This window comes from Stegostoma tigrinum, chromosome 11 (assembly GCF_030684315.1).
Source record: "Stegostoma tigrinum isolate sSteTig4 chromosome 11, sSteTig4.hap1, whole genome shotgun sequence".
NCBI classification, from domain to species: domain Eukaryota; kingdom Metazoa; phylum Chordata; class Chondrichthyes; order Orectolobiformes; family Stegostomatidae; genus Stegostoma; species Stegostoma tigrinum.
Window position 1 is genome coordinate 51,782,538 of NC_081364.1, and position 27,963 is coordinate 51,810,500.

General features: G+C 39.2%; 1 protein-coding gene across 4 annotated transcripts in view; it reads left to right on the plus strand.

The window, feature by feature from the left end:
- The window catches only part of cfap20dc (CFAP20 domain containing), a 356,705-nt gene that overhangs the window by 154,812 nt on the left and 173,930 nt on the right, over positions 1-27,963 (plus strand). For 3 of the 4 annotated variants that reach the window (XM_059649948.1, XM_048548271.2, XM_048548272.2), the window contains exon 11: positions 19,324-19,688. In XM_059649948.1, coding sequence (XP_059505931.1) covers positions 19,324-19,688 — 365 coding nt within the window. Of the gene's footprint in view, positions 1-16,777; positions 16,933-19,323; positions 19,689-27,963 lie in introns of those variants that run through there. The other variant, XM_048548273.2, reaches the window with a different exon arrangement.

A 27,963-nucleotide genomic window follows, 5' to 3' on the forward strand; every position in this document is an offset into this window, starting at 1 on the left:
TTTGGAAGATGGTTGTGGTTGTTGGAAGTCACTCATCTCAGCTCCAGGGCACCTCCACAGGAGTTCCTCTGGGTAGTATCCTAGGCCCAGCCATCTTCAACTGCTTCATTAATCACCTTTCTCCATCAGAAGGTCAGAAGTGGGGAAGTTCACTAATAATTGCACAATGATCAGTACCATTTGTGACCTTTCAGATATTGAAGAATTCACATTCAAATGCATCAAGATCTAACGAATATCCAGGCTTGGCTGACAAATGGCAAGTAAAATTTGAACCACACAAATGCTAGGTAACAATCATCTCCTTTATGAAACATTCTAACACCACTCGATGACATTTAATAGCGTGACTGTCACTGAATCCCTCACTATCAACTTTCTTGTGGTTACCATTGACCAGAAACTCTAGTTTCACTGGTCGGCGCAACATCGAGGGCCAAAGGACCTGTACGGCGCTGTAGTGTTCTATGTTCTTTATAAACACTGGCTATAAAAAGCAGGTCAGAGTCTAGGAATACTATGATGAGTAACTCACCTCGTGACTCTGCAAAACCTGTCCACTATCTACAAGGCACAAATCATGAGTGTAATGGAATACTCTCCACTTGCCTGGATGAATGCAGCTCCAATAAAACTCGACACCATTCAGGACAAAGCAGCGGCTTGATTCATAATACTGATGCTCAGTAGCAGCAATGTGCTCTCTGCACTGCAGAAATTCATCGAAGACCCTTCGGCACCTTCTAAACCATTGACAACTTCCATCTAGAAGCACAAGGGCAGTGGATAAATGGAACACCACCACCTTCAAGTTCCCCTCCAAGCCCCTCACCATCCTGACTTGGAAATATATCACCCTTCCTTCACAGTCACTGGGCCCAAATCCCGGAATTCCCTCCCTAAAGGCATTGTGGGTCAACCTACAGCATGCAGACTATAATGGCTCAAGAAGGTAGTTGACCAGTACCATCTCAACAGCAACTAGGGATGAGCAATAAATGCTGGCCAGCCAGTGACAGCCACTTCCAGAGTGAATATAAAAAAAACACATTCATAATCTCACTGTTGGTGTACGGTGAATAATTTCAAAGTTTGTGAATAGTATGATACTTGGAAGTATTGTAAACTCTGAGGAGGACAGTTTAGAGCTTTAATAGGACATAAATCATTTGGTGGTTTAGGCAATAGGTGGCAAATGAAATTCAATGCACAGAAGTGTGAGGTGATGCATTTTGTTTGAAAGAATATGGACAGACAATGTAAAATAAACAGTACAACTCTGAAGAGAGCAGAGAGGTTTTAGTGTATATGTGCATAAATGTTTGAAGGTAGCAGGGCAAGTAGAGAGAACAGTTAATAAAGCATGTCGTATCCCAGACTTTATTAATGGAGGCATAGAGTATGAGAGAAAGAAGGTCATGCTGAAGACAGTCGTAAGGCCTCGGTCGGAGCATTGTGCACAGTTCTGGATTCCACACAACAGGAAGGATATGAATGCATTGGAGAGAGTGCAGGAGGGATTTACAAGAATGGTTCAAAGGTTAGGAAACTTCAGTAGTGAGGATAGATTGGAGAAGTTGTGGCTGTTTCCCTTGGCAAGTGGCTGTTTCGCTTGGTGAGGAGAGGCAGAGGAAATCTGATCGAAGTTTTCAAAATCACGAGGGGGCTGTATCAAGCAGATAAGGAGAACCCATTCCAGCTTGTAAAAGGATTAAGGACGAGAGAAGAGAGATAACAAGGTGTAGAGCTGGATGAACACAGCAAGCCAAGCAGCATCATAGGAGCAGGAGAGCTGACGTTTTGGGCCGAGACCCTTCTTCAGCCCAAAGCATCAGCTCTCCTGCTCCTATGATGCTGCTTGGCCTGCTGTGTTCATCCAGCTCTATGCCTGGTTATCTAAGGACGAGAGAACACAGGTTTAAAGTGATTTGCAAAAAAAAGCAAATGTGATGTGAGAAAACATATTTTTTCACAACAAATGATTTGGGTCTGAAATGCAGTACCTGGAAATGTGCTGGAGGCAGGTTCAATAGAGGCATTCAAGAAGTCACTGGATGATTATTTGAATAAAAACAATATGCACAAACATGAGAAAAATACAGAAGAATGGCACAAAGTTGTAATGCTCAGTTGGAGAATTGGTGCTGACATAATGGGCTGAATAGCCTCTTGCACCATAACATTTCCGTGGTTCTTTGATTCTGTTGTCTTAGGTGCATATATAAGTAGCCAATTTTGTATAACTTAAAATAGAGCGCTGGAATTAGTGGTTGGGAGAATTAAAAGGAGGAAGGGAGAGAACTGTTCTGTTGCTTTTTACCTTTGCCTAAATTTTTTTCAGCCTCAGGAATTGAATCTTCCTCTACTATAAGTGAAGAAGCTGAATTTTTGGTGTTTGGCTCATAGGTGGTTAAGTTCTATTCTATCCCTAAGATTCAACATACTATAGCAACTGGTGCTAAGGTTTCTTTTTCAAAAAGTATATATGTAATGATTCAATCCAATAACTAAGTACTTTTTAAAACACATTAAGAGTGGCAAGATAGGTGATGAGCAGTTATAGCACGAGGGAACTCCTGGATGCCAGTTTGTTCTAGAGCAAACTCAACTCATACGTGACAACTATTTGAAGTTTGAGCAGCTTCAGCTCAGAGTTATTGAGCTTGAGGCTGTTCTAAGACACAGTGACACATCAACGAGGGACTCATTTCTTAGATCCTTTGTAGCAGGAGCCAGGCATACCTCTTAGGCTTGGATCATCTGATTGGTCAGTGTACAGAGATGGAAGTATAAGAGAGCAAATGAAGCAGGTAAAGGACCAGAGGGCAGGAATCTCAGGCCTTGCAATTATCTAATAGGTTTTAGCTTCTTCAAACTAGTCTGGATGAGAGTCAGGGCTACAGTAGAGGGGTTAGAAAGATATTTATAGTAAGAACAATATAGTGAGGGGATTGATAATGTTCTCCGCAGCAAAGAGCAGGATTCCAGGCAGCAATGATACCTGATCTTGTGCCAGCATTCAGGACATCTGATTAGAGTGTGAGAAACCTGCAATGAGAGTAGGACGATACAGTCATCATGGTCCATGTGGTTATCAATTACATAGCCAGGGCAAAAAAGAAAAGAGGTTCTGCATCGTAGATGTGAGAACCTAGGTACCACATTAAGAAACAAAACCTCAAAGGGTCATAATCTCTGTTTTGATTTGAGCCACGTTCAAACTGGAAGAGGGAAAATCAGTTTTGAGATATGAATGTCTAGCTCAGAGACTGGCATGGGATGAGTGCATTTCAGTTCCAAAGCATTAGCTTTGGGGAAAGTAGGATGGTCTCCACAGCCTTGCTGAGATTGGTGTTCTTGCAACTGCATAACTACAGAAGCACAGAAGATCCTAAATTAGACAGTGGAGACAAGGGATTGAATTTGTAAGTATGTGTTAAACTGGAGAGAGTCAAAGGCAAAAGGAAAGGTATTAATACAGGAAATCTGGGTGTTCAGGTCCATTACTTCCTGAAGGTGGCAACACAGGTCAATAGAGTGGTCAAGGGGGCATACAGCATTCTTTCCTTCATCGGACGGGGTATTGAGTACAAGAGTTGGCAGGTCATGTTGCAGTTGTATAAGACTTTGGTTCGGCCACATTTTGAGTACGGCGTACAGTTCTGGTCGCCACATCACCAAAAGTATGTGGATGCTTTGGAGAGGGTGCAGAGGTGGTTCACCAGGATGTTGCCTGGTATGGAGGGCGCTAGCTATGAGGAAAGGTTGAGTAGATTAGGATTATTTTCAATAGAAAGACGGAGATTGAGGGGGGACCTGATTGAGGTCTACAAAATCATAAAAGGTATAGACAAGGTAGATAGCAACAATCTATTTCCCAGAGTGGGGGACTCAATTACTAGGGGTCATGAGTTCAAAGTGAGAGGAGGAATGTTTATGGGAGATATACATGGAAAGCTCTATACGCAGAGGGTAGTGGGTGCCTGGAACGCGTTGCCAGCAGAGGTGATAGACACAGACACAATAGTGTCTTTTAAGATGCATCTGGACAGGGACATAGATGGGCAGGGAGCAAAGGGCTACAGACCCTTAGAAAATAGATGACAGCTTTAGACAGAGGATCTTGATCAGCACAGGCTTGGAGGACCGAAGGGTCTGTTTTTGTGCTGTAATTTTCTTTGTTCTTTTTTCTTTGAAATGATAAATGGACCATAATGATTAAGGATAGAGAGTACAAATCTAAGAGTTGACCAGCAAATAGGTTAAGAATTTATGAAAAAAGTGAAAGGATAAAACTAAACATTAAAAGTGAAGTACTGAAAGTGCAAACAGACATGAGTCAGTAAAATATGGTAGCCATTATAGATTTGTGGCTGCAGGATGACATAGATTGGCACATGAAATTTGAAGGGTACAGGACATTTAGGAATGATAGGAAGCTAAGAAAGGATGAATGGTATTAGCACAACAGAAAGGGATGACCTAAGTTCAGGATAGATAAAAGAAATGATAAATTAAGAACACACTTGAGGAGTGGTGTTCAGGCCTCTGAGGTAGGAGGCCCTGTTTCAAGTCGCACCTGCTCCAAAGGTGTGGAATAACATCTCTAAACAGGTTGATTAGAAGATACCTAGAAAAATCAGATTCTCAAATATTTTTGGGATAATTTCTTAGAACTGTATGTCTGTAACCAGCCAGAGAATAAGTTGTGCTTGACATGGCATTGTGAAATGTAATAACATAAATTAATAATCTCATTGTGAAGATACCCATAGATAGAATTGAGCAGGAGTGGATATGAATGTTATATTCTGTTTGAGGGAGAAGAATGAGCCTGTACCTTTTTGAAAAATGTAAATAAGGGCAATTTATGATGACATAAAAGCAGAGTCAGTCAAAGCAAACTGGCAAATTAGGTTAATGGATAGGTCAATAGATCGGTCAATAGATATGCCGTGGTGGTTTATTAAAGGGACTTTTCTGAATATTTTGGAAAGATATATTCAAACTTGTCAGAAAAATTTCAAGGGACATATCCAGCATTTGTGGTTAACTAGAGTTGTTAAAGATAGTATCAAACTAGAAGAAAAGGCATACCTTAGTGCAAAAATGAATGGCAGTTCAGAAGAGTGGACAGAATATAAAAGTGTTAGGTCACTTCCAGAGGATGTGCTGAAGTAACATGAACTTTCAGAGCAGCAAAATGTCAAGTGGCCACTCGTACAATATAAATGTGACAAACTACCAGCATCAGAAGAAAAAACAAGTACCTTCCCGGGGCAGTTGGTGGTCCAAGCAACTTGGGTTTGACAGAACCTGTTTCTATCAATGGACATCTCATTAAACTTTAACACACGTCAGTCAGTAAATTAAGAAAGAAGATTTGCTCATACAAAATGAAAATGGAGCCCACAGCTCCATGGAAACCATATCAATGTCTGAAGATTTGGGACAATACTAAAAGGACAAAATTATACAGCCCAAACATCCAAGATGCAAGGAAGAATGAACATGTTTCCATTTCTTCCATGATGAAAATTCTTGAGATTTAACTGTTCCATATGTTGCCATGAGCTAGCTACCTGATTCAACAGGCACAAATTACTCTGAGAAAGACTTTCAGGAGACTAAGGGGTCAGCCAGATAAGGTCCAGTCAACTAGTTTAGCAACCCCACTTGGTCAGCAAGAACAACGTTTTCCATGAAGGACATCCAAGAATAAAAATCCCTCCAGTAGAGAGACAGCTTACGGAGTACACAAGGTTAAGATCAGAATCAAGGTCAACCGTTCTCAAGCTAAAAGTCTACCAATCTTCAAATTCCAAAGGAAATGGTTTGTAATTGTGATTTTTTATATATATATATATATATATATATATATATATGTATAAAATTTAACTGTGGAAAAATTCTTGCTGATTAAGATAATCATTCTGAATGTTAACATTGGATATTGCATTAAGTTCCACCCAATCTGACATTGTTATACTACCCCGAATGGGGAAATCCAGAGAAGAGTCCTGAATCTTAAAGGGGACAAATATGTTCTCTTTCTCACTCAATGACCTTGGTAATGATGCCTGATTAGCTAAAGTATCTAATTACTAAAGTGTAATAAACTACATCTTCTTGATAGCCTCTTCTGATTAAGAAACATCAGTGGCTGTCCCTGTACTATTGTAAATCAAATAAGTCCTTAGACCCAGTTAAGGAAAGAGGGTCGGTGGCAGCATCCTTCTACCCATTAATACCAGTGATAACATCACACCTGTCCACAAAATTCTCAACCTTATAGATTTATTGCAGTGGTGACAGCTGGTACCCAAGTTCTGAAACGCGTAGCTTAAGGCTGCAACCAATGACTCCTCTTGCACATGTCATTATCCAGAAAACTAGAAACATTCCAGAGCTCCCAAATGGAACAGGATGTAGAATCCATGGGCCCAAGCTGCCGTTCCATATCTCTATTTATTAGACTGTTAACCTTCCCAATTAAATCAAAAGACAAATCAGTTTATATCAGTCAACGTTTCCCCTACACTGACATCACTCTTGCTTTATCAGGCAGTTAACTGAAAACAAGGAACATGAGGAAAATTATTTGTGATCACTGATTAGCTATGATCTATAATGGTGTAGTAGGGTTGAGATGCTGAATGACCTACTCCTACTGTTTGTTTTCTGAAGGTCTTTACTTAGCTCTTGTTTTAAAATACCTTGAATTTTAATCTGCTGAAGATATCAGGCATTTCTAGTTTTACTATTCCCAACTGTTTAACCTTTAACTTTATCTCCTAGAGCTGACTAAATCATGTGATCATTGATTTTAATTGTACGACAAATTATGAAATCAGCTGTTTATTTGGCCAATTCTAAATCAAACAGCCTCCACTGAATTCCCACTTGCTCTCACTGTGCTCTTTATCCCCTTTTGTTCCTGCTGTATTCCCAATTGGTCTTACTGTGCCCTTTATCCCATTTGTTCTTGCTGCATGCCCAATTGGTCTTACTGTGCTCTTTATGATCCACCCCAGACTACTCCTGTTCTTTACACCCATTGGTCTCATATTCCCATTACTGGTCACATTCTGCTGTGCCACTGACCTTTAACCCCGCTGCTGTTAGATAGAATATTGCAGTACAAAGGAAAGACGTTTGGCCCATTGAGTTTGGTTCATTTGAAGAACAATTTAATTAATTCCACCCACTGTTCTTTCCCATGTGCTGTAATGAAATGCACATAAATCATGGTGATGTAACTGAACACATGACTGTGACATCAATGAGAGAGAATATAATTTTATAAACATAGGAACATAGCAACAGGAGTAGGCCATTCAGCCCCTTGAGCCTGTTTGTCCAGTCAGTGAGATCATGGCTGATCTGTGGCCTAACTCTGTGTAGCTACCTTTGATCCACATCCTGTTATACTTCTGCTAAACGAAAATAATCTTTCCAGGATTTAAATTAACAACTTATCCAGTATCAACTGCCATTTGTGGACAAGTGTTCCAAACATCTACCATCCCTTCTGTCCTAACACCTCTCCTGAATGGTCTGCCCTAATTCAATGCCCCTTAGTTCTGAAATCCCCAAGTGATGAAAATAGTTTATCTTCATCTGCCCTGTCTTTTCCTGTTGATGTTTTGAAGACTTCAATCTGATCTTTCCTTAACCTTTTAAATTCGAGAGAAGACAGGCCTAATTTGTATAAACTCTCCTCATTACCTCACCTCTGAAATCCAAGTTTCATTCTTGTAAGCCTACATTGTGCTCCCTCCAAGGCCAATATATCTTTCCTAGATAATGGGAACTGCAGATGCTGGAGAATTCCAAGATAATAAAATGTGAGGCTGGATGAACACAGCAGGCCAAGCAGCTTTTGTGCTCCTGATATCTTTCCTAGGGTGTGTGCCCAGATCTGCCCACAGTATGCCAGAGTCTAACCAAAGTTTTGTGTAGCTTTAGCATAACTCCTACATCCTTGTACTTCAGTCCTCCAGATATAAAGGCTGGAATCTTATTAGCTTTCTTGATTATTTTCTGCAAGCTGTTTGTGACATTTTAAAGATTTATGCAAATAAATCCCTCATTCTCCTTGGACATCCACTGTACTTAAGTTCATACCATCCAGAAAATACCCTGATCCATTCTTTTTTGGTTGAAAATGGATAACATAACACTTGCTTACATTGAAATCATGTGGGCTTTCTATGCCATTTTCCAAGTCATTAATAAATAATGTGAATAATTGAGGCCCTAACACAAATCCCTGTGGGACATCACTGGTCACACCTTGCCAACTTGAGGACCTACCCATTATCCCTACTTTCTGTTGCCTGCCACTGAACCAATTTCCCAGCCATGACAGTAATTTGTTCTCAAGTCCATGAACTTCTACCTTAGTTAGCAGTCTTTTATGTGGGACTTTGTCAAATGGCTTCTGAAAGTCCACATAAACATTATTCATAGGCATTCATCTTAGCCACTTCTTCTTAAAATTCAAGGGGTTTGTCAGGCATAACATACCTGTCATGAATCCATGCTGGCTCTCCCTGATTAACTGAAAATTTTCAAAGTGTTCAGTTACCTTATCCTTGATTATAGACTCCAACAATTTCACCACCACAAATGTTAGCCTAACTAGTCTGCAATTCCCTGGTTTTGATCTTTCGTTGTACTTAAAAAGCAGAGTGACATAGAATTTTCTGATCTAGAGGCACAATTTCTGCATCGAGGGAGCTCTGAAAGATTATACTGTAGTTAGAGTGTCTATATGATGTGCTTCCCTACTTCTTTTAACACTCTTGAATGGAAACCATCAGGTCTCAGGAACTTGTCACTGTTTAATCCCATTAATTTCCTCATTACTGATATTTTACTTGGGTTAATTTTATTCACTCTTGTTTCTAACCCACTGTTAATTTCCATGAGACTTCTGGCGAGCTATTCTCCTTCACTACTGTAAATGCTTAGGCAAAGTAATTATTCACCATGTCTGCCATTTCCCCACAGTCATTGACAATAACCCCACTTTTGTTGGACATCATTGCTCCTGAACATTCTGCTTTCCCTTTATGTAACTGTAAAATAGCTTCATTTTTTATGATTTTATGAATCAGCATGTGAAGAAAGAGGTCTTAGACACTATACTAGGGAACAGCTTTTGTATAGGTAGAAGCAAAGGAATGTTACAGTACAAAAGAAGTTGAAGAGCCTTGATTAATGACAAGGAGCAAGCAGCCTCAGGGACAGTGTATGTGCAGAAATGCAATAGCCCAAGATACTCCAGTGCAGATTCTCAATGTGTAGACAGCAGTATGAATTTGAAACCCACGATGAAGTACCTCAGATCCCTGAAATGTCTTTCTCCATCAAGTATTTTTCCACTATGATTTCACAAGTGAAACAAAGACCCTGTCAATCGACTGAATTGACATGGACACAGTAACTGACTGACTATCTGCTGTGAGATAAACCTTCCTATGTTTCTATATATTAAAACAAATCATGATGCTATTTAGAGTCATAGAGTCATACAGCATAGAAACAGACCCTTCTGTGCAATTAGGTCATGCTGACCATAATCCCAAACTAAACTAGTCCCACTGGCCTGCGTTTGGCCCCTATCCCTCCAAACATTTCTCATTCATATACCTTTCCAAATGCCATCTAAATGTTATAACTGTACCTGCATATAGCACATCCTCTGGCATTTCATTCCACACATGAACCACTCTGTGTAAAAACGTTGCCTCCATTATCCTTTTTAAAACTTTCTCCTCTCACCTTAAAATTATGTCTCCTAGTTTTAAACTCCCCCATTCTAGGGAAAAGACTTTTACTATTCACCTTATCTGTGCCCTTCATAATTTTGTAAACCTCTATAGGGTTACCCCTTAACTTCCTATACTCCAGTAAAAAAATGTCCCACTCTACCCAGCCTATTTTTATAACTCAGCAACCCCCCACCACCCCCACTCAGGCAACATCCTGTTAAATCTTTTCTGAACTCTCTCCAGTTCAATAATATCCTTCCTATCACATGGCAACCAGAACTGCACACAGTACTCCAAAAGAGGCCTCACCAATGTTCTGTACAACTTCAACGTGACAACCCACCTTCTATACCTAAAGGCCTGAGCAATGAAGGTGAGCGTGCTAAACACCTTCTTAACCACCCAATCCATCAGTGACACAAATTTCAAAGAACTATGTGTCTGAACCCCTAGGTGTCTGTGTTCTACACCGCTACCCAGGGCCCGACCATTAATTGTACAATTCCTGGCCTTGTTTGTTTTTACCAAAATGCAATACCGTACATTTATCCAAATTCAACTCCATCTGCCCCTCCTCCTCCACTCTACCACCAATTTGGTGCCATCAAAAACATACTAACCATGCTTCCTATATTCTCATCCAAATCATTTATATAGATGACAAACCAAAATGGACCCAGTTCCAAACACCACTGGTTACAGCCCTCTAGTCCAAAACATGATGCTGAACCGCCACTCTCTTTCTCCTAATGTTAAGACAATTGTGTATCCAGTTACCAAGCTCACCCTGTATCCCATGTGATGTAACTTTACTTATTAGTCTGCCATGTGGGACCTGAACAAAGGTTTTACCAAAGTCCACATTTAACAACATCTACCACTCTACACTCTGCGATATTTTTGGTTACTCACTCAAAAAAACTCAATCAAATTCATTTGGTGATGAATGGAAAAATTCTCCTGATAAGTAAGCCAGCATTTATTATTCATGGAATTCTTTTCATGACTTTTTACCTAGATAGGCTGAAGGGAATTACACCTGTTCTATTGAGAGATGTCATGCTGTCCTAAATGTCGATATACAAACAGTTGTTCCTACTCTTCATGGGACTCAGCAACTGACACAAAACTCCTGTTCATTCAGGTTGACTTATGGTCTGCATGGCCTATTTGTTGTCGACATTTATCTTCATGATAGATAACTGTTTAATGCAGACATAGCTCAGTGATTTAAGTAAGCTATATCCACCACTTCAGCTTAAAATGAGCCAAAGGAACGAATATTTAAGGGCCGCAGTTAGTGTCACTGCAGGCAGGGACTGACCAGCTGGCAGAGATGGTTGCAGATTCTCCTGTCAGAGGCTATAAGAGCTTAGGACACTGTGCCTAGAAAACCATGAGACAACAGCATGATTGCAAAGAAATGAATTTTTCAGATGGCAGGATGGTTCAGTGGTTAGCACTGCTGCCTCACAGCGCCAGGGACCCATGTTCAATTCCACCCTTAGGTGACTGTCTGGAGTTTGCACATTCTCCCCATGTCAGCGTGGGTTTCCACTGGGTGCTCCAGTTTCCTCCCGTAGTCCAAAGATATGCTGGTTAGCTGGATTGGCCATGCTAAATTGCCCACCGTGTTCAGGGGCATGTAGCTTTTGTGGGTTAGAGGGGAATGGATCTGGGTGGGATGCCCCAAGGGTCAATGTGGACTTGTTGGGCCGGAAGGCCTGTTTCCACACTGTAGGGATTCTATGAGATTCTATTCTATGAACTGTAAAATCTTTCTTGAGGATAAGGACAGATGTGAGCAACACACTTGCTATGAGTTGTTATTTGCAAAATGTTTTCTTGCTAATGCTCCTGCTGCTGTTGCTCCATTACCTGCCTATTATCTATCATCCACAGTTGACTGTGTTAAATTACTTTAATTCTTGCTGAATTGCTTGAGCCTCCATAATGCTAAATGAATTATAGCAAATAAGTGCAATTCATTGAGAGAAAAACTGTACACAGCAATCTCATAATTCTCCAAAACAATGTCAAATCATTTTCAGGTAAATTTCTTTTGAGTATTGTTTGCAGGCGGATGCATGTTTTAATATACCAGTCCCAATTGTCATTTTTTAAAAATACATTAATTCATTCATAGTTGTTACTGGCTGGGCCTGCATTTGTTGCCCAGCCCTAGATGTCTTTGAGAACATTTTGTTGAGCTGCCTTCTTGAATTGACGCAGTCCTTGTGCTGAAGGTAAACCTACAATGCTGTTAGGAAAGGAGTTTGTGTATTAACTCAGTGACAATGAAACAACATAGATATATTTCCAAGTCCAGAGAGTTGGAAGGAAGTTTGCATGTGGCAATGTTCCCATATATGTGCTGTCCTTGATCTTCTGGATGGAAGTAGTTGTGGATTTGGAAGGTAGTGAGTAAGGAGCCTTGGTGAATTGCTGTAGTGCACCTTATATAGATGGTACACACGCTGCTGCTACTGAATGTCAGTGGTAGATTAATGGATGCCAATCAAGTGAGCCACTGTGTCATGGATGGTGTCAAGCTTATTGAATGTGTTGAAGTTGCAATTCATCCAAATAAGTGGGGTGTATTTCATCATTCTCCTGGCTTGTGACTCATAGATAGTGGACAGATGCTGGGGAGTCACAAAGTGACTCACCTGCTGCAGGATTCCAGTATCTGATCTGCATTGGTAGCCACTGTACTTATATGATTAGTCCAGTTCAGTTCTTTTCTGTATTAATCCCAGGATGTCGACAGCATGAGATTCAGTGTTGGTAACATCATTGAATGTCGTCGGTAGTAGTTAGACCTCTCTCTTGTTGGGTTTGACACTACCTGGCACCTGAATAACATGGTTGTTTCTTAACATTTCCCAAGCCAAACCCGGATATTGCCTAGGCCTTGCTCCATTTGAATATGAGACTGCCCCATATATGTGGAGTTACAAATAGTGTTGAACATTGTCCCACCATTAGCAAACATCTTCACTTCCGACCTTATGATGGAAGGAAACACTGATGAAGCAGCTGAACATGTTTGGACTGAGGACACTGCACTGAGGAACTCCTGCAGCAATGTCCTGGAACTGAGGTGATTGACTTCCTGCAGAAACAACTATCTTCCTTTTGGGTTAGGTATGACTCTAACCAATAGAGAGTTTTCCTCCTGATTCTCATTAACTTCAGATTTGCTAGGCCTCCGTGATGCCATACTCAGTTGAATGTTGCTTTGATGTCAAATGCAGTCACTTGCACCTTACCCTGGAATTCAACTGTTTGTACATGTTTGAACCTAGGTTATAATAAGGTCAGGAGCTGAATGGCCCTGGCAGAACCCAACCTGGGCATCTTGAGCAGGTTATTGCTCAGCAGGTGCTGCTTGATAGCACTGTTGATGACACCTTCCATCACTAATACACTGATTACAGTAGACAGACTGAGGAGCATAGATGACCAGGTTGGAGCTGTCCTGCTCATACCTGGGGAGCTTTCCACATTGTTGGCGAGATGCCAGTGTTGTAACCGTACTGGAACAGCTTGGAGAGGGAGACATGACTACCTGTGGAGACACATCTTCAGTCATATTGCTGAAATATTGTCAGGGCCCACAGCCTTTGCAGTATCTGATGTTTCTAGCCATTTCTTGGTGTCACGTGGAGCAAATCACATTGTCTGTAGGTTGGCATCTGTGATGCTCGGGATCTCAGGAGGAAACCTGTGCTGGCCTCCCCTATTCTTGAGGATTTGGATGTTTCTACAGCCTCCTTCTCCGGTGAGTTATTTAATTGTCCAACACCATTGTGACCAGAAGTGGCAGGGCTGCAGAGCTTAGATCTGATTAGTTGTTTGTGATATCACTTGGCTGTGATGATCACTAGCTTGTCAAGCTGTTTGACATACAAATTGTAGCTTCACAAGGTTCACTGCTCGTTTTTAGGTGTGACTGGTGGTGCTCCTGGCATTCCCTTCTGCAATCGTCATTGAACCAGGGTTAATCCTCTTGTTTGTTGAGTGAGGGATATGCCAGGCTATCAGATTGTGATTGTTGTTGGAATACAAATCTTTAGCTACTGATGGCCCACAGTGCCTCATGGACATCCATGCCTCACAGACCTGTCCAAAGTTCTCCCATTTAGCATGGTCACAGTGCCACATAACACAATGTAAGGGATTCTCAAATAGAAGGCAAGCTTTGTCTCCATAGGGACTGTGTGGTGGTCCCTATTACTGATAGCATCATGGACAGAAGCATCTGCAGCGGACAGAGCGATGAGCATGAGATCAGGTATCGTTATCAGTTTCACTGTTTCCATCACCACTTCCAGCAGTCCAGCCTAGTAGCTATGCCCTCTGGGATTTGAGCAGCTCAATTATTATTCGTGCTTGAGTCAGCTTGTTGTTGGACATCAAAGTCCTCTACTGAGAGTACATTCTGCATACCTTCCATCCACAGTGCTTCATCTGTTCAAGATGGAGGAATCCTGAGTCATCGGTCAGGAAGTGAGGAGGTATGCAGTTCATGGTAAACAACAATAGGTTTCTTTACCTATGATGACCTGGTGCCATGAGACTTTATGGAGTTCAGCTTCAGGCCTTTGAGCCTGTTCCGCCCTTCAGTGAGGTTTTGCCCATTTCTCTATTTCAATACCATTTGCTTACACTGTCCCCATATTCCTTGGTGGTTCAACATGCAAAAATCTATCAGTCTCAATCTTGAACATGTTCAATATCTAGGCCTCCGTGGCCCTCTCATGCAGATAATTCCAAAGATTCATTATCCTTTGAGTGAAAAAGACTCCCCCTTATCTCAGTCCTATCCTGTGGTGGTGTCTGAGGTCCTTCTTCACCAGCAATTAACTATGGCAAGTATATCTTTCATGAGACAAGGGAAAACGGAAGTATACGGAGAGTGCAATCCTGAGCCTTCCGAACGTGAGTGGTGGTGGGCAATTCAGTTAGTCACTGAGGCAGGAGACTTCCAAAAATATTCCCATTTTCAATAGTGGGGGAGCCCAGAACCTGCATGCAAACAACAAAGCTGAAACAATTCCAACAGCCTTCAGCTAGAAATGCTGAGTGAATGATCCAGCTCTGCCTCCTTCAGTGGTCTCCATCGTCAAAGATGCCAACCTTCAGCCAATTCAACCATTCCACTCTACTGCACTCCACAAAATCAAGAAACAGCTGAAGGCACTGGATAGTGGAAAGGCTACAGGCTCTGGCAATATTCCAGCAATAGTACTGAAGACTTGTGCATCAGAACCACCCATGCCCCTAATGACACAATTCCAGTACTGTTACAAGACGAGCAATGTGGATAATTACACAGGTACATCTTGCCTTGAAAAAAAATCCATCCCATCAGTTTACATTTCAAAAGTGATGAAAGATTTTGAAAGTGCAGTCAAGAGCCACTTACTTCATAATAACCTCATCACTAACACTCTGTTTTGGATTTGTCAGGCCCACTCAGCTCTGGGTCTCACTTAGGCCCTGGTCCAGCCATGAGATATGAGCTGCATTCAAGAAGGGAACTGATTGCCCTTGATTCCAAAGCAGCGTTTGACCAAGTTTGGCATTAAAGAGCAAAATCAAAACTGGTGTCAATGGGAAATGATGTTTAAACTCTCCTGTTGTTGAAATCATAACCTGGCACTAAAGAAGATTGTTATAATTGTTAGAGGTCAGTCATCTCAGCTACAGGATATCGCTGCAGGAGATCCCCAAAGGAGTGTCCAAGGCCCAACCATCTTCAGCTGCTTCATCAATGACTTTCCCTCCATTATAAAGACCAAGGTGGCATATTCATTGATGATTACACATGTTCAATATCATTTGTGATTCCACAGGTGCTGATTTAGCTTGTTTATGTTTGCAGCATGGCCTGGGTAACATTCAGATTTAGGCTGATATGTAGCAAGTAACAGTTGCACCACGCAAGTGGCAAGGAGTGCCTATCTCCAACAAAAGAAAATCCAAATATCGCCCTTTTTACATTCAATGGGATTACTTTTGAAGAGAGACTGATCTGGACCAGCTGTTTAATACTGTGGCTACAAGGACATGTCTGATGCGAGGAATTCAGCGATGAGTAACTTGACTTCACAAAGCCTGTTCACCATGCCCAAGGAATAAATAAAGTGCGAAGCTGGATGAACACAGCAGGCCAAGCAGCATCTCAGGAGCACAAAAGCTGATGTTTCGGGCCTAGACCCCTCTGATGAAGGGTCTAGGCCTGAAACATCAGCTTTTGTGCTCCTGAGATGCTGCTTGGCCTGCTGTGTTTATTTGCTTGATTAGCACCTTACTTAACACCTTCAACATTCACTCTTTGACCATTGACAGACGGACATTGTAAAAATGTGTACCATCAACAGGATGCACTGCAATCACTCCCCAAATCTTCTGAGATAGCACCTTCCAAACCTATGGCCTCAGCTTTGATTTGATTTATTAGTGTCACATGTACTGAGGCTTGGTGAAAAGTGTTGGCTTATGTTCTTTACAGGCAGATTGTGCTATACAGGTGCATCGGGATAACAAAATAAAGTACAGGACACAATGTTACAGCTTCCATGAAGATAGAGAAAGAGAATAACATTAATATTATGGAGGCCTATTCAGAATTCTGATAACAGCAGGGAGGAAGCTGTTCTTGAATCTGTTCATACTTGCATGCAAATTTTTATATCTCCTGCCATACGGAAAAGGATGGAAGAGAGCATAACTGGCGTGGAAGGGGTCTGTGATTATGTTGGTTTGCTTTGCAAGGCAGCAGGAAGGATTGATGAAATCAATGGACTGGGCTGTGTTCATAATTCTCTCTTAGTCTTGGAAAGAGCAGTTGTCACTTGATGCTGTCATGCATCCTGATAGGATGCTTTCTATGGTGAATCTATAAAAATTGGGAAGAGTCTTTATTGACATGCTAAATTTCCTTAGCCTCCTGAGGAAGTAAAGGCATTGCTTTTTTTTTTTGACTGTAGTGTGAATGTCTCAAAGAACAAGGCGAGCCGATATGTGGAAACACCACCACCTACAAGCTGAGCTTCAAGTCAGACTCCATCCTGACTAATCACTATATTGCCATTCTTTTAATACCACTGGGTCAATCTCCCTCTCTCTCATTGTGGTATACCTACAGCACCTGGTTCAAGGAGGTGGCTCATGACCACCTTTTCCAGACCAATTAGAGGTGAGCAATAAATTCTCATCACGTGAACGAATTAAACAAAGAAAATAAAAACTTAAGTTTGTAGGCTAAAGAGTATTGCCTAATGAAATGCATGAAGCATGGGAGTTGGAAAGAAATCTCAAATTAAGAATTATATACCAGAAGATGAAATTATTTGACATAGAAAGAAAGTAATAATAACAAAGATGGTATGGTGCATTGGCATAATCAGATCCTAACAAGTAATATAATTAGCTTAACATTTGCTGTATGTAGTTACTCAGCAAACTAACAATAGCCCCACTGTCAGTGGGGAATGAATGGTTCACATGTTTTAGTGTTCTCCTGGTCTATTTTCACCCAGATGATGGCCTCAAAATATAACTTTAGGTATAAGTAGAAAACATCATGGATAGATTTTTTGGTACAAAATGTTAGCCAAATTAAGAATGCCATAGTGACTTGCTTGAATATTGATTTTTCTTGACTTGTGCAATAGCTTCTGTATCTCAAATATTTTCTAATCTGTTCTCTGGTGCAGTGGGACTTGGACCTGGACCTCTTGAGACCCACGTAGTGGCACTACCAATGTGCCACAAGAGCCTTATTTCTATATTTTACAGTTATAAATTGAATGTCCTTTATTTATGCCATTAAATGCTTGCTGTCAGTTGCTTGCATTTTCTCTCCCATGTGTTAAATCACAGTGATAAATTTCTCATTAAAGAGCAAATATATTTTATTTCATGGGACTCAGAATCAATCATCACCTCTACTTTTAGTTTTTGTGAACTGTGTTGTTAGTTGAACACACGTGCTGACATTTGTCAAGTGCAATGGAAGTTTCCCCATACTTGAGGAGTTTATAAATTTGAATGTGCTTTGCATAGAAAGCTCTAAATTAAGTTAACTTTGAGTTCAGTGGATTTTTTCTCATAGCAAAATAAAGAATGCCAATCTTATGTGCGATATACAAAAGTGATTGAGAACAATACTGCAGTAGATATATTTTGACTCAATTATGGGTTTGGAAGTTTTGCATTTTAGGTACTGTGTCCTTAAATTTAGGATAAAGTAAAGTAGGCCATGTGACTCATGTTGAAGTTTGCCGGACAACATTCTGTATGATGTGACTGCGAATGACACAGGGTTTTTAGAAGACACACTTTGACCTGCCCATTTGATTCCAGGGTTGGATAGAGTTAGCTAATTATTATTTCTAACTTGAGTATAAAGAAAATCCATTCACACTGCTAAAGGGCAGGCACCAGGAAAGCTATCATGAAGATCAGGTTTCCAAAATGTCACTGAATATCACAGACAGGTGGGTTTGTCTCGGCAGTCCATGGCTATCCCATGGCTCGACATGTAAATGGGTCCTGCCTGGGCATGTTCGCAGAGCACCAGCGGAGATCCCAGAGAGGCAATAGCTTCAGCAGCAGCAACGGCCACAGTGTTAAGAACTGGCAACTGAGGTCTCCCAGACAGCGAGATAAGCAGAGGACCCATCAGAGACAGTTGAACTTTCAACTTATTCCTTTATCTGCCTAGTTTAAATTAAGAAAGACTTTAATGTTAACTATTAGCTTATTTCTTTATTCTTCTACTTATTCTATGAAATAATGTTTAACTTTTTAACTCTGCTTCTCTTATTGCTTTGTACCGAAGTTTTGTGTACTTGGATACCTTAGTACCTAAGATGGTGCCTTGTGTGGTGACATTACATACTTTTCACTGTATTATAAAATCTAACCTAAATCTAAATAATCTGCCAGGGTCTAGAAGGGATGGAAGGTAACTAGAAGCTGAAAATCTGTATAGTTTATTGCACCAAAGTGTGGTAGAAGCTATTGCTTGGATTGAAAAGACCAAAATCTATGAGGAATTAAAGTAGAACCATAAGATATGCCTAGCTACTGCTAGTGGGAGGATCCCCAATAATACTCGCGTCATGAATGACAGTTCTGTAGTTCGAGGCCACCAGGCTGAGAATGAAATCGTGATGTAAATCCTAGGAGCCAAGAATCACTTTGGACTGATTTTGGGAGAATTGAGCATCTACTGAAAGAACAGTGTAATATAGAACTGTGAAGTATGTTTCTTCAGTTCCACTGAAACAAAGACAGGGGTGTTTCATTCAATAAATAGCTTTTTACATTAATTATGAATGTAGTGTTTAGTCACTAGTGATTTTTTTAATCTTGTTACTGTAAATTTCTTAAAATGTGAGCTCTTGTCATGTCATCCATTCAGATATTAACTGAAAGTCTGAATTTATTTTTAAGAGCCACCAGTCTCTTTGGAAACAGTAAAAAAAATTATGTAAGGTCTGATAACAACTTGATTCATTTTTTTCAGATCAATGGCACTTTCCTGACCACTCTGACAACAGTTTGCAATTCATTTGCCCTCAACGTTCCACTTCTAATCCAGAACATTCCAGAAACAGTTCACGTTTACAAATGAATGAAAACAACAAAGAAAATAAAAGCAGGTCACCATCTTTAAGTGAAGATGACGAAAAAGATGATGAATTAAAATTGAAGGACATATTTACATTTTCATCACAACCAAGGTCAGCTCCTCATGGCAAGACACAGACTGCTTCATCAGAATGTTTCACGTGGGCAGTAGATATGGAGGATGATGGAGAACCAGAAAATCCAGATAAAAGAGGAGCTCATCTGGAGGATGATTTCCATCAGAATTATGACAGTGAAGAGGTAAGCTTTGCCAAAATCCAACAACTCTCCCTATCTGCAAATTCTGTTCTAATCAATAAATAATTGGTAATTGGTGTTTGCGGTGGATGGGTGGGGGTTATTTATAAGTGTGTGCAAAAACACAGTTTGTCAAAAAGTGCTGTGATAAGTTGTTGTGAGGACAAGACTTGAGCAGCATATTCATGTCATCTGGACAACAAGGTTTTTCTTTATTGTAATGTCAATAATTGAACAAAACTGGAAGTGGCAGAATTGCCTTGTATGTTGCTCAGCTAAATGATCAACTGTGTCCATAAACATAATGAGTGTCTGCTAATGGCTTAAAGGTGAATTGGTACTGATGTTGCTATATCGGAATTGCAATTTTTTTGACTGATAAGAGAACTGATATATAATTCACAATCTCTGAGATAATTACACAAATGGAAGATGATATGGGATAGTGAGTACACAGCTCCATTTTGGACTTAGCCCATTAATTTACAAAAAAAGTGATAATAGCTTCCTGTATGCTAAATAGCATTTATGGCATTAACAGTCATAGATACAAATCAAATATTTACGTTGCATGAAAATGTAGCTTTTATCTTCAAAAAGTTTATTTTTACTTTAAAAATTATGGTTTACTTTCCTGAAACATTGGATATCAAGTCAGGAAAATACACTAATTCAATCAGTAATTGAAACAAAACATTTTATGATGGGCACCCTTCAATTTTTTTGGGAAAGCAGACAATATTTCATTGAAGCATGTTGCACTGTCACAAGTGTACTTGTATTTTGGTAATTGTATTAGTCACTAAAATGTTTAAAAATCTCAGCAGGAGCCACTTCTCTTACCTCTTCCATCCAGAAGCAATTAAAACATTCAGATCTTTTGGTAAATAATTCTCAGAGAACACATCATTCCATATTTAGCCCATATTTTCATTTAGGTAAACTTCAATGACATCAAATCAAGTTGGAAAATGAATGACTAAAAGAGAGCAATTGACATTCTTTTTAACATGATAGAAAATTTCCATTGAAAGAAGTTTCAAAAATGTGTAATAAATGGGAAATATAGGAATGATTTAGCTAACGTATTAAAGAAAATTGAGTCCTAAATTTACAATAAATGAAACTATGAATCAAGATTGATGAAGTAAAAGATGCTATTTGAGTGAATTAAAACAAAATATCAGGTTAAGGAGTCGTACAAATAAAATCCCCAGAATTTATAGGCAATTGTCTGAGTAATGAGGCTGGAATTTAATTGTGAGGTTCATACTCATTCTCATGGTTTATGCATGCCAACTGAATCCTGTGATTAAATTGCAGCCTTTTACACAGAACTTATCATCCATTATTTTTCTAATGTGTCTTACAGTCTCAATGGAATTGAAATAGTATTAATGAGGGTTAGTTATAGTGCATAAATGACATTGCTTGAAGAATGTAAGAGACAATTGTATCACAACTGAATAATATTGTCATGTAATTTGCAAAAAAAGTTATAGTAAGGTTTCTTTTGCAGTTTTGTATTTCCTATAGAATTATGGCAGACAGGCTAAATTAATCCAGGGATTTATGATATATGTAGGTTATAAATGGGAATCTTGAATGCGTTGTGAATATTCTTTTATATGGATTAAATTAGAGGCTTATTAAACTCCTATCATCTAGAACTTTTTATAACATTTTATATACTAACAATATTTGACACAGTACTGAAACTGCATAAAGCCTGTGATATTTCAATGCTGATGGTACTTAAGGATGGACCCACTGCTTAGTTCAGACATAAATATATTAGGTATTATTTCCCGTCCAAGCAAGCTGCTGAGCTAATTAAAGGAAAAAAAAATGGTCTGATATTATAATTATTTATTATTCCATTGGCCCTAGTCAGTTTTCATAAAGGAAAAGTGACGTTTAAAGTCATAATTTCCTAGTGCGCAGGGTCCATATGTGTTCTGCCAAGAATTGTTCGTGTTATGTTCTGAAATGGCATTTTTTTTGTAACTTGGGCAGTATGACTAAATTAATAACTTTGACATCCAGGTTCACTTCAAGCATCAAAGAATTTATTGTTTAATACTGTTGGGAGAAAGATTTTGACAGTCTCGGGACTTCTCCACCGAACAAAGGGAAATTTACACTTTTTAAATCTTTGCTTTTATTTTATGTTTGCCTGTACAAACCAAATGTATTGTTAATTGATGGTAACAAAGTGTGGGGCTGGATGAACACAGCAGGCCAAGCAGCAGCTTAGGAGCACAAAAGCTAACTTTTCGGGCCTAGACCCTTCATCAGAAAAGGATTGTTAATTGATAATATATGTATCCAATTAGGCTAATCATGTGATTGCAATTAGTCCAGGACAGCTTTAGATTACCCCATGATCTCAGACCCCTTATCAATATATTTTATTTAACCATATTCCAGATTTAACTGCTGTGCCAGTTCTTCTCTACTCCCCTGCTAATGTAAAGGTCGCTTCTTCTTTTTGCTTGGACTGGATGTCCAAAGGAATATATACTTAAAAACTCAATTTTGATACATAATATTTTAATATCATTAGCCCAGAGTCTTAACTGATTTGGGTCAAACTCTCCCTTCTTATCTCATACTGAATACCAGACTTTGGACCAGCCTGATATAGAGACTTCTAACAACATTTCTCAAGGATTTACCATATCAAACTGGCTTTACACAAGTAGCTACACCTGAATCAGTTTCAATAGAGTCCTTTGAATGCATTTCATGAGACCCTTTGTGCATCATATTAATCTTGCTACCTTTGAAATGTTTCTTCTATGAAGTCTATAGTTACTCGAGCTTAAGCATTTAACTTCAACAGGAGACTATGGAAGGTGCTGTTTGAGTTTAAAATCTTCTTCAGCCATATTATGTCAACTCACTGCCACTTTCAGCCATCTGTGCTACTTCAGCCATGGGCAGCCCTATCAACCTAGATCAAGAAATAGTCAGGTGACCAGAGAGGGCTTTTCACTGTGAGTAGCAATTGATCTAAGAAAGTTGAGAAGCTTCTGCTGTCAGTGAAAATTATTTGCATGCAAAGATGGTAATTGGAAATACACCATGTAGATATATTACAAATGAAGCTGTGAAATTAATTACCTTTGCAATTAAAAACTTTATTCTTCATTCATCATACTTTATAATTACAGTTGCTCAATCCATTTTCATCTACTTTGTATTGTTATTGATGTTATTAATGTTTAGTGTCTGACATCCAAAAATTAACGCAGGTTAAGAGAACTCTTTAGTTTACAAGAATCAGATTGGACTAAACACCTGCTGCTGTTCAGCCAATGTACTCCAAATAATGGCATTAAGCTATATTGTGTCAAACCTGACTTGTAGCATAGATGATTGTGTGTCAGGCTTGAAAATCTTGTTTAGAAATGTAAATAATACAATAATTATGTATTTATTGCAAAAGTCCCAAGGCTCAGTGCTCTTAAAGAGTTCCAAGTATTAGGAACTTCAAGTGAACTGCAAGAATCTACAAAAGAACAGTATACAAGAAATTATGATGACTCTTGAAATAAACTTTTGATAGTTTCATACAATTTGATTCTCCTGTGATAAGCCTGGTCGTCTAATAGGACTATATTTGGGGTTCTTTTCATTGTTTCTGTTTAGTTTCCTTGTCTTCTTCCAAGCTCAGTATGGTCATATGTTTAGTGAGAGAGAAGTATGAACTTTTACTTTGATTTAACACTTATGCTTACAGCCCTATTTTGTACAAATAACTAATCCTATCCCAAAGTTTGCTTCTTGATGTTACATCCGAAGTAAATTTAAATTATCAAAGTTTGCAAATAACAACTAATTAGGGATACAATTAACAATGTAGGAATCAAAATGTGGGATGACTTAAGCAATCTTGTATAGTTCTTAGATGGTTAAATAATGAATACAGCAGTGTGTGAGTTGTTCATTTTGTTAGGAGGAAAGTAGAGTATTTGTTTTTTTGATGTGAAGAAGTTAATCAAGGGGTTGCAAAGATAGAAGACTCTAAGGTGCAGGAGCATAAGCAATCAAGTCAGTCATTGATTATGCACCACCATTTCGTGAGATCATGGGTGATCCAATAATCTTCAATTCCACTTTGTTGCATTCTCCCGTATATTTTGATTCCCTTAATGATTGAAATTCTGTCTGATTCATCCTTGGATATTCTTAATGACTCAGCATCTACAACCCACTATGGTAAAGATTATCCAAGATTCACTACTCACTGAGAGAAGAAATTCGTCCTCATGACTGGGAGTACAGATAAATATCTCACTAAAGATGACTATCATGTTGATAAAGCTACTGAAGAGAACAAATTTGAATCTTGGACTTCCTTTCTAAATGAACAAAATGTAAAAGTAGTGAGTTAATATAAATTTATACTGAACCTTGCTTGCACTATGCTTGGAATATGACATGCAGTTCTGACTTCCATCGTATAAAAATTATGTTGAAGCTCCTTGATTATTTAGTATTTTTGAAATGCTATTTGAATTCTATACCATGAATCCTGCACCAAGTATTTATATCAACTTTTCTGCCATTTCTTGGTTCCCCATTATTACGTTTGCAGCCTCATTCTCCAAGGACCCATGTTGACTGTGGCCCCTCACATCTTTTTTATGTATTTTAAAAAATGTGTTGCAGTATATTTTTATGTTTATTTCTCATTTTTCTTCAGTTTTCTTTTCTCCCTCTTTAACATTTTTGGTCATCCTTTGTTGGCTTTTAAAACTTTTCCAATACTCTTATTTACTGCTAATCATTACCACATTGCCACATTTTGTCTTTCAATTTGATACTGGCCTTTTTTTCCTGATTAATCATGGTCAGTTCATGGTGTTGCATTTATCTTTCAGCAAAATCATGACATGAGGGACTTTTGGCAATATCCACCCCGTGCCACATTCCACTCTACAAATACATTTTCTGAAACCATAGAAAATGAATTGTCAGAAATCTGCTGTTACTCAAGGAAACAATGATTGTGTGTTTACTGGATTTACAAAAGATTTTTGTTACACCCCTAGCAGCCCATCAAAGAAACATTGTGGCTGTAGCCTGGAACTAATGTCCAATTTCTCAGCTTTTCTATCACTAACATCGTCAATTTTGACATTGTTGTGAATGTAATGAGAAGACTGCTCTTGTTATCAAGCCCCACTATTCCACAAGCTGTCACAAACGTGTTAACAACAACTCTTCTATCATAAATCAGAATTAAAAAGCCCCATTGAAATGATCTCACTTTTGAGTTTTAAATTTCCCTTCAAATGCTAAAGGATTATGGCCAAAGTATATTGATGTTCCTTTGTGATCATGATACACATAGATTTTGAATCTGTTAAGAACCAATAACTAACCCAGAGTCTCCTTTGCCATTTAGAGAATGTTCTGTAATACTGGCTCAATTTCTTAGAAAAATCCCTCCCTGGCTTTTTTCCTCATAGAATCCTCACAGTGTGGAAGCAGGCCTTTCAGCCCATTGAGTCCACAGCAGCTCTCTGAAGAGCATCCCAACCCCACCCTATACCTGCATTCCCCAAGGCCAATCCACCTAACTTGCACATCTTTGGACTGTGGCAGGAAACCCACACAAACACAGGGAGAATGTGCAAGCTCCACGTAGATGGTGTCTTGAGGGTGGTATCAAACCTGGGCCCCTGGCACTGTGAGGTAGCAGTGCCAACCACTGAGCCATCACGGCACTTCTTGATTTCTGATTCATCATTTTGCAATCCACATGTCACCAGCATCGGTTGCCATTTTAAAAGCTTTAGAAAAATTAGCATTGGCCAACATTATTATTTATTAAGATTACCTTCAGTTTCTCAAAGGATGTTTTGGCTCTCCTTGGACCAGTCCATCTTGCCTGTTTTCACAATAAATCTGTCAGGGGTACTGAAGTTAGACTCAAAATTTTGCTAAAAACCACGCATCCCCCAAATCTCATGGTTTCCCAGTTAATTTTAGGCCAGGGAATTCTCTCTGAGCCTTCATTTTTGCTGTTCTTGGCAATAATTGCCATTCCCCTACTAAGAGTCCCAGGTATGTTGTCCTTTCTATTAATGAATTCACTCTAGGCAACATTTATTCCTAACTGTAAATGCTCAAATAACTTTTTTAATTGTTTTCCATGTTCTTCCCAGGTGTTACTGTAGGTTAAGACATCATCTAAATAAACTATATAGTCAGGCACATTAATTATGAATTCATTCATAAGTCTTTGGAATGTAGTTACGGTGTTTTTAAACAAGAATGGCAAGATTTGACATGGATTTGGTCTTGTGTTTGCTGTTAAATGGTTAAATTTCTTTACCTATTGATATAATTGGTACTTCCCAGTAATCCTTCAATAGATCAATCTTAGTAAGGAAGGAGGCACTTCCACCTTAATTGATACACCCTTCTAACGGAGGAATCGTGTATGTATTTTAATTACTGCATTGTTTTTGTAGTCTATGCAGAATCTACTCAACCCATCCAATTTTAGAAATAGTACCATCAATGAATTTCAGTGGTTTTGTTTTGGTACATTCGAGTGTTTTTCTAACGCATATTTTATCTCTGTTTCCACTTGAGCTTGTTTCTCTGGGCTTAAGCAAAAAGTATGTTACCATATTGACACTAATTCCCTTCATCCACATTGTGCCTAGCTAACATTGTACATCCTGGTGTGTCTCTTCAAATTTTCTTGGACTTTCTATGTAATCATCTTCAATCTTCCCAGTATTTTTCCTCCAACTATAAGAACGTGTTGTCTAACTGTCCCACTATTTCAATATTAACTAATCAGATTGCAAGAGGTTCCACTTGTGAACTATCGACCTTTCCTATTCTATCTTAATATCTTTGCCAATCCCTACTACTCTTAACACCTGACATACTTACTCTTTATCCTCCTAGCTACAATTATTATCACTTTTAACAAGTTCATGTGGCATCAAATTTTTCTCCTACGATAAGGAAAATCTGCCAGGTAGGTCACTTTGCTGACACGCTTAATTACCCTGTACAAACCATTGAATTTTGTTTCAGAGGTCCAGCTTGCACCTTCACTCTAGCACTGTCCTCCTTGGAATATTCCAGTGCGTCATGATCGTCTGCCTCTTCTGTCATATTTGTTTGTGAGGTTTTTGTATGCATCTGTGCATCTCAGTAGGAATTTGGAAGCATAATCCAGCATTGTGGATTTGTTTATTCGTCTTAAAAACTTTTCCTTGATGAATTTTAGTAGACCTCTTTATCTAATGATGTAGATTGATTTGAATGGACTAAATCTGATAAATTCATTTGTGAATCTCTGGTAGCAGGTAACAAGAAAATCCAATCTTTAATTTTTTGTACATTCATTCAAAATGCTTTAGTCATTTTCCTCAGAGTCTGGCAGTATCTCTCCAAATACCCTCAACTCAGGCAACATCCTGGTAAACCTTTTCTGTACCCTCTTCAAAGCTTCCAAATCTGTGATAACCAGCATTGTACACTCTATTCCAAATGTAGCCGAACGAAAGTTTGATACAGCTGCAACATGACTTGCCAGTTTTTACACATTGTCTGACAAAGGCAAGCACGCCATATCCTTCTTGTTCACCTTATCCAATTGTGTTGCCACTTGCAGGGAACTATGAGCCTCTATGCCTAGATTCCTCTGTATCTTAATGCTTCTAAGGGTTCTGACATTTTTTGTGCGCTTTCCTCCTGCTGTAAACCTTCCAAAATACATTACCTCATTTATCTGGATTAAATTCCATCTGCCATTTCTCTATCCAAGTCTCCAGCCTATCTGTATCCTGTTGTATCCTCTGGCAATCCTGTTCACTATCCACAGCTGATCCATATAGAATGCCACTGGTCATAGATCTTCACTCAGAGACAAGTTCCACGCTATTCTCAGTCTTCTATGACCAAGCCAGTACTGTGTCCATATAATTAGCTCACCATGGATCCCATGTGATGTCACCTCTGTATTAGCTTGCCGTGAGGGACCTTGTCAAAGGTCTTGCTCAGGTCCTTGTGGATAACATGTATCGCCCTGCCCTCATCAATCACCTTTGTCACTTCCTCAAAAAACTCAATCAAGTTTGTGAGACATGACATCCCAATGTAAAGCCATGCTGTCTGTTACTAACAAGCCCATATTTTTCAAAGTATGAATAAATCCTGTTCCTAAGAATCTTCTCCAATGACATGAGGCTTACCTATTGTCCTTCTTATGCAAAGGAACAACATTGGATATTCTCCAGGC